At 37.4% G+C, this 8,425-nt stretch overlaps 1 protein-coding gene across 2 annotated transcripts in view; it reads right to left on the reverse strand.

The window, feature by feature from the left end:
- LOC100180910 overlaps positions 1-8,355 on the reverse strand; it is an 11,402-nt gene extending 3,047 nt beyond the window's left edge. The window contains exons 1-11 of one of the 2 annotated variants that reach the window (XM_026836797.1): positions 7,425-8,355; positions 5,642-5,730; positions 5,153-5,348; positions 4,590-4,895; positions 3,242-3,316; positions 2,800-2,920; positions 2,203-2,357; positions 1,688-1,818; positions 1,346-1,494; positions 1,019-1,275; positions 528-639 (exon numbers count right to left, since the gene is read on the reverse strand). In XM_026836797.1, the coding sequence (XP_026692598.1) occupies positions 528-639; positions 1,019-1,275; positions 1,346-1,494; positions 1,688-1,818; positions 2,203-2,357; positions 2,800-2,920; positions 3,242-3,316; positions 4,590-4,895; positions 5,153-5,348; positions 5,642-5,730; positions 7,425-7,458 (1,625 nt within the window). In that variant the 5' untranslated portion in view covers positions 7,459-8,355. The remainder of the gene's footprint in view (positions 1-527; positions 640-1,018; positions 1,276-1,345; positions 1,495-1,687; positions 1,819-2,202; positions 2,358-2,799; positions 2,921-3,241; positions 3,317-4,589; positions 4,896-5,152; positions 5,349-5,641; positions 5,731-7,424) is intronic. The other variant, XM_018813919.2, reaches the window with a different exon arrangement.
- Between the last annotated feature and the right edge of the window lie 70 nt (positions 8,356-8,425).

Below are 8,425 nucleotides of genomic sequence, written 5' to 3' on the forward strand. Positions count from 1 at the left end.
AATAAGCTACCAATCAAAATTCACATCAATTGACAGGACAGAAAAATGAATAATTGTTCCAATTGTCGTACTTTACCAGACATTGAACGACTCGCTGCCAAAAAGCTAGCGCATCGGTCCCATAACTTCTGTAATTAGTTGTTTTCCCTTTTTAATAAATGGGCGCCACATTACACATTTCGGGTAAATCTGATAAGCATCTTTGTTAAAAGGGTAAAGCATACAAAAAAGTTTAAAAACCACTTTTGTAAACAGATGGATAGCAGTTATTGCTTCATCACGGAGTATACTGTTGTGTCGGCCTATACACCCGGGTGTATACGTTTAGAAAATAATATCCTATAATTTCTAATCCTGATACAGTTATCTAATTCTGTAAATGTTCTTTGCTTATTATATTTAATTGAACAATAAAAAAGAATTAAAACAAGCATTATGTTAACCCAACTTATTATACTTAGTACTATGTCAGAAACAATGATGTAACCAACGATGACGTCATCAACAATGGCGTAAGAGCAACGAACCTGTAATTGTTGTCAGCTTCATGTGTTCGTTTATGAAGATCTTCCAGCGCGAGTCGAATCTCTTCTTCTTCCTCCTCGCTTCTTTTCATTTCCGTCGGAGCATCTCCGGGTTCTGTGCAGCGGGGAATAAATCAAATGAATGTGGGCTTTATTGTAGCATGCTGGTGGGGCAACGGCAGTCGTTAGTACACGGGTGTTCTGTTTCATTCACCTCGCTTACAAAATACCATGTATTTACTTTTTTGGTAATTATTATTTTTGTAATTATTGGCTGACAATTTAGAAAAACCATATGTGACAACTGGGTTAAATGAATCTCGGTTAAGTGTCTTGCCCAAGTATACAGATAGGCCCACAATGGCATCGAGCCCCCGAACCGTCACTGTATTTATCAAAGATACAAGCGCGCTAACCGCTTAGATATATGGCTTAGGATTTGCTTGACTTCATAATTACATCTTGATGGTTTTGTTTACGTCATAATGCAATACCTTCAAGGTCAGGTGACGGGGGCGGGGCTGAATGAACTTCTTCGTCATTTCCGGTTGTCCGCACATCTTCTTTCGCTGTTTCAGGTGGTGGAACTAGCGAATCTTCGGCGAAAACGACCCCGGGAAGTTTGTCGCCTTTTGCGGGAGGTCTCGCCTTGTCAGCCCGCCAATCGGATGAACGTGGCTCGGGCTTTACTGTGCGGATACTGGGAGCCAACTCCACATTGATGGAGCGACTGTGGGGAACGGAAGCCGCTCTATGGATAATGGTCGCCATTAAGAAAAGTTGCAAATATTTTTAAATGTGAATGTAGTTACAAAAAATACCTGAGTTTTGAACTTGACTGCAACCCACTGTATGGAACCCGGTAATTCGAAAATGAAACTTTGTTTCTGGGTGGGGAACTTCCTCTATAGTAACTAGCAGTAGCTCGTCGGTCGCTTGAATTAAAGGCCGTGGACTTTCTATTCGAACCCTGTAAGAAAAATACTTTATTATCAATAAAGTAATGTTATAATTTCGCGGTAGGCTTTAACATCTGGTGAGGTGCATGTAGCATAGCACACTATATATGACCTAAATCAGAAGTCTCGCGGCTAGTCACGTTGAAGATCTTATCAACGTAAAATTGAATAGCATACGACGCATTAGTGGTGTTTTGACGTCACCTGAAGCTGCTGAAGACAAGATTCTAGTTCGGCACGATCGATGCTCGTTTCCAACGAAATGTCAAACGCCGACGCCATCTTAAGTGAGTTCTCGGATATTAATCTTTCTTGAAGCATCTCGTTCAATTGTCCTGCATAAGTTGTAATAGTGATGCGTTAAAGTTGAATGAACGAATGATAATTGCTTTATCCTTGTGTGACCGAAAAACGACAGTAGTTATAACACAGGCATACTTTACAATTTTTCATACACCTGGCCAACTTACGAGTTACCACGTAAACTTTTCTAAGCAGACGCGCTAACCAACTGTGCCGCGGACTTTTTAATTTCTATTTTCGGGATATGCTGTCTAATTGCAACTGTGACTTTAGTCCATACAGTATAGACAAGTTACAATGTCAATCTTATTTGAACAACTAAATTTGACAACTGTAAAATTAGTAATTTACAGAAGCGTAATATACGAATGCCTTTGATTGGACATATGACATATACTATCAAAATCCAACCTTACCTGATTCGAAATGCCCCCATAATGCCTTAAGTGCAGTTGTTTTGTGAATGTAAGTTTCTATGTTGATTGAACCTCGTGTCATCCGTTTTACCACCAAACCGTTGATGGACTCCAGGGTTGAAACCATGGAAAGAATTTCACGAGACCCGGTCTCACTACATTGCGGAAAACATGCGTTATTTTTGAACAGTGTTTTCAAATATTCCATAAACGCGGTCGAGTTGTAAATTAACTTTTATTTAACAACCTCGTACGATATTTTAAGATCGTTGATTAACAGCCGTAACCATAACGAGCATGTACAACGATGTAACAGTTGACAACAGAAGAAACATTAGCTCATGTTCGAACACTAAAGTAGGAACGCCAATATATTATACACAGCCGTTAAGAAAAAGTATAGAGTGGGGACAATGGAACACATTTTTATTCTATTTGGTAGCAAACAAAGAACATTTAAAGAATTATAAAACCGTACTCCCACGACTTTCATTGAAACACGGTCAGAATATTTGTGTTTCGTCTCCCCCCACCCTACTATATAAAACTTTAACCTACCCTCCAAGATTTCCATATTACCACACAACTAACACCTACTTTAGTAAATAGTTGAAAAGTTTGTTCGCGATGATTTCTTGCATCATTTCCGGGTGGCAGTCACGTGGTGTGTTAGTGAGAGGGACCGCTGTTTTGATTGACGTGTGGATACGAACATGACCTTAGTACGTAAACAATCATGATTATGCACCTGTTGTTATCTTCACGTGTATTATAAGAGAAAAGAGATTTTTTTGTAATTTTTTATCTGTAAGGACTGACTGCCGAGATACCACTATGGTTTGCTGTTAACTGTATTAACACTTTAGGATCACAAAACAAACCATTGCCAGAAGATATATATTTCCCATACATTATTTAATTTATAAAACAACCAAAAATTCAACTAGCATATAAAGCGGCGTAACAAAAACATCAAAAAGCCGACTGGCCAAAAACTTGTGACGTCACCGCCACATTAAATATATGACGTCACACCTACCTATCCTCTTGTGAACACCCAGCGCTCTCCTGCGTGGTTGGGTCGTCTTCCCCGATATAGTGGCGGGCCTTGAATCTGTGGGGATATACATTGTGGTCATTATTGTCCGATCAATGTGGAATCTCTTTTAAGACAACTTGGATGCAAAATATCCGCGTGGGGTTTAATCATCTCTTTGAAAACAGTAGCGAAGATCAGATTAATTGAAACAACGAAGAGAAGGGATTTGGCAGGAAAATAACAGTGGTTAACACGTTATAAGTGAAAACTACTCGAGAAAAGTTTCAAATATAAGCGTGGCGGTAAAACCCACAATCCAGGATAAATGACGTAACATTTGTCTACAAAATTGTTGCTTCTGAGACTTTATTTCAACTTGCTACAACGTAACAATGGTATATTATAAGCGAACAATGGGCTAAATGAAGCATAATTCGATTAAAGCGAAGCCAGCAGGTGAGGTATTGTGACGTAACATAAACACAAGTTCCAGAATACATAGTTGTGATGAATGTATTGGTTGTAACGCGATATTCGATACTTGTCGCGAATCGACCCCCTGCTGTATAAGTTATATTGTTTCTATTGCGTAATAGTTGATCGTTTATTACGTTATAGAAAGAAGCAATAATTTGTTTTAGTGAATTTTTATAATTATAATTGCATTTGCTTCCCCAATTGTGTGGATCGTGTTTTTGTTTACGTAAACCTTGTTTGCTGAAACCACAGTACAGTATTAAGGGACACCTTTAGCACATAATATCCAAATATCCAGATCGTGTTTTAAACAATTAACAACGGCATATGGGAGTCGTGAGGATACGGTTTTATAATTGCTTGAATATTCTTTGTCTACTACCAAATGGGATAGGAGAAAATAAACGAAAAGGTGTCCCATCTTTCCCTACCCTACAATGTTTTATGGTATACTAATTACGCCATGATTACAAGTTACAATTCTTTGATTTTTACTGTATATATATACACATATATATATATATATATATATATATACGTTATACTGTTTGTGTTGCGTTATGAACAATCGTTGATTAAGTTATTAAAAAAAACAATAATTTCTGCCACTAGATATATAGTAGGGTGGGGGAAGATGGGACACCTTTAGCACATGATATCCAAATATTCTGATCGTGTTTTAAACAATTAACAACGGTCCATGGGAGTCGTGAGGACATGGTTTTATAATTCTTTGAGTGTTCTTTGTTTACTACCATACAAGATGAGAAAATAGAATGAAAATCTGACCCATCTTTCCCCACCCTACTGTATATAAAACAATGTATAGCAATGTGTCATTGCTATTAATCACGTCACAATTGCGACTTACTTTTCTTTGCAGTTTTAATTTGCCATCGATTCCTTTCCAGGAGATTCACCCGAGCTCCATGTATTGAAACCGATGACGTCAAGTCAAAAGTTGGATTTGTAGGAACGGATCTGGATGGGAAGAAAGCAGAAGAAGAAGAGCCGAGGATGAAATGAGGGAGTTCCGCAAACTTCCATTGACCGTTGGCGGATTTAGGAAGGTTCTTGTGAGGGCTGATAGGTAGAGGGTAGTATTGGGTAGCTTCTAACTTGCGTTGCGCAGAAGCCTTGCGCATGCGCAGTAGACGTGAGAAGGCTTTGACGTCACCTGGGTTAGAAAAATACAAATCATATATCAAGTTGGTGTAGAAAGTTTATGACAACTGTTACTCAACATTTCTTATTCATTTCACTTTTCTGTTAATTCTGATACCAGCCTTATTAAAGTAAAATGCTCTCTTTTCGGCTACAAAGAAATTAATCAACATTTGGTTACAACAGCCATGCTTCCCCCACACTATTTATCCGTAGCTTGTTTTAACAGCCGTTGTTTTGCTGTTAAGATAACATTTTGTTTCAACCAACCTGACAAAGATTTGGCATCAACTTGGTTCAAGGCTGATACAAGTCGTTCAAAGGTGGCGCCAGAGCGCTCATCCTCCACCCAACATAGAAGTCCCAATGTTTTCTGCCGCTGGAGGTCGCATCCACTCGACAGCGACACCAAGTGAAGTTTATCTGGGTTGATACGTAAATTGCTGGCAATGCCGGACCACTCGATCTGTAATATATATAAAGAATGAAGGTAGCTTATTTACTTTGGCGTAGCGAGCAACAACAGTAATTAAAATACATTTGTTGGTGACTATTTTTGGGGAGAATAGTATTGTTTTGTCGTGGCAAAAAATAGACAACCCGTAAAGAATTGGGTTGAAGCAATTCACGTTGGGTGTCTTGCTCGAGGTTACATACGCCTACAATATGGTAGCAGCATCGAGCCTCGATCTTGTAAACACTGAGATAGAGGTTATCGCTCTAGCCAGAAAAACCGGAACGTCACTCTGACGTCATTACCTGAGATAATTCGCTGGTTATTTCGTCAAAAACTTCCTCTAAATTTTCACACTGATTGAGGGGCAAGTCCTGATTGGAATTGGGATAGTCTGCATCAAACAGAGTGAAAATGTTATTCATGAGAAAGGAAAACTCAATAATATTTTTATAATATGTTAACTTAGCATGCATGCTGTTGGGCTTGTGCAAGCAATTATGGTCCCATACGATTATTGTCACAATGAATTGCACCATACATTCCACGTCACACGTATCTAATACGTCATGTACATTACCACGTTTCAACACTAGACGTATATTACAAGTGTTACATTTCTGTCTAAGAATGCGCAGCAAGATCCAGGGAAAACTTTGTATTATACACGGATGCCGAACGGAGGTTTGTAAAGTTTTTTTAAACAAAATGCTGAAATAGCAATGGTATCGGAACGACGATTACTATAGCATTGTGTTTATCAACGTTTTATCGTTCATAGACTTCTTTGAGATATATAGTAGGGTGGGGGAAAACGGGGCGTGTTTTAAACAGTTAACAGCGGTCTATGGGATTCGTTAGCATACGGTCTAATGATTCTTTGAATGTTGTTTGTTTACTACCGAACGGGACGAGAAAATAGAATGAAAAGGGGTCCCATCTTTCCCCACCCTAAAGGGAATTTGTATATGGATAGAGATGGTTAAATGTGATCTAAAGGTACTACCTAAGTATTAATATGGACGAAACCTTTTAAAAAATCGATAAATTTTATGTTATATTTTCACCGATTTGCAGCAATAACTGGCCTCTAGAAGAAATAAGACCACCAAAAGCCATTTATGTTTTTTAGGTTCTCATGGAAAGCACTGGAAGTCGGTTAACAATCCCTGGTTTGTCATTTTGAAAGTCATATTTACACGAAGGCGAAGAAAGGGGCGTATATAGGGCATACGGCATACAAAGTCTTATTTGCTCTATCTGGCTTGCTGAATGATAAGAAAAACAAAGATATTATCCGCGTTGATTTTCGATATTCTTTCTATTTATGTGGAAGTGTGGTAAAGGCCGTTTGACTTCTATTTACACATACTTTACTTTCTCAATGAATTGCAAACATTGGGATAAACTTTCGTATTAGACTCGAATCATTCAGTTTGCTTTTTCGAAATTATGATTCTCATAATGTTGACTTTAAACTAAACCTTTCACAACTTGCCATACAGCTTATAAAAGCGACTTCTATAAATATCGAGTGTGAAATATAAACGTCTGGTTACGTTAAATGCTCGTATGCAAAACTACAACCTGACATAAACAACACGTGCTCTTTGTGGTTATCAAGTTTTTGGTAACATTTCTTTTTTTTCATATTTTGTATGCAACCTATTAACAGCTTTAAACTTTTAGGCCACATTTTTACTATTTTAAAAATTCAACAAAAAAATTATTTTTTTTGTAATTTTGCCATTTTTTCTATAGTATCACTAAGCTTACAGTTTAAAATTCGGAAATTCGCTCATTGTTGAGTGATAATGGACTAACAATAACATGCATTTGGGCACATAAACGTAGAGTTGATTATTGTAGTTGTAGCATTATTTAAATTGGGTGTAAAAATGACTTCTGCGCGAGAAGATGGGACACTGTTATCACATAATATCCAAACATCTTGATGGATCGAGAAAATACAATGAAAGGTGTCCCATCTTCCCCCATTCTACTATATATCATTCCAAACAACTAATTGAAACATGTTAAAAGACGAAAAGATAAATTCCTTCAAATTGTTGATAAAAGGAAACTTACCCATAAACGCTCTATGGGGTGATAGCAACGTCATAATAGTCTTTATGATGCTGTCAACACTTCAATATTCCATTGATCGAAATTCCAGAATCAACATTTCGTCTTAACGCAAGTGTTCATTAAATCTAGAACAAATATGTCATATTTATCAATCTTCAACGCTTAAAAAATAAGTATGGTTGACTTTAATGTCAGAAACGCATAAGAAACGTGTTCCATCTTATACCCCCATCTACTTGTGGGGTAAGATGGAACACCGTCAGCACCAAAAACCCATATTTCCTAATCGTGTTTTTGAGCAATTAACAATGCTGTCTTAGGGTCACGGGCTACGGTTATATAATTCTTTAAATATTTTGTGTTTTTTTACGTTAACTTTTTTTAATGTAAAGCCCACACAGCACAATGAATACCATCGTTGTTTATTACCAAATGGAAGGGGAAAGGAGAATGAAAACATAAACCATCCCACCCCAACCTACCATACATTGAAAAAACATCAAACTAACGTATTTTTTGACCTGAATAAGTTGCATAACGCATATAGGTGTACATCTAATGCATCTTCTTCTAAAACAGTACCATGATAAATTGTAAAACCCTTATGCGCAACAATTACGGTAAACTGTTTTCTAAAGCCAACTCCATACAGTTTGTATGGAACAGAAACACTTGCATCTTGGTTTAACACATCTATATGGTTCATCAAATACAATTGTACATGTACATTAACATACAACACTAAAACTTATACTAAAACATATAATTATAACACCCATACAACTTATTTATAACATTGCTGTAACCAACTTACATCTGCAGTCTATCACTCTATTATATTACTGTATCTGTTCAAACATTTACAAAAACCTGTCGCACTGTAAGACTTCATACAGCAACAGTCACACGCGGGAAACTAAACCCAATCCTTGCGCGGAATAAACGTCGATTAGAGAAGCGGTTGTAGGCAAGGTGTAAGCGCGGGTTTATTATTAGGTCGA

The sequence above is a fragment of the Ciona intestinalis genome, chromosome 11 (genome assembly GCF_000224145.3).
Source record: "Ciona intestinalis chromosome 11, KH, whole genome shotgun sequence".
Classification (NCBI taxonomy): domain Eukaryota; kingdom Metazoa; phylum Chordata; class Ascidiacea; order Phlebobranchia; family Cionidae; genus Ciona; species Ciona intestinalis.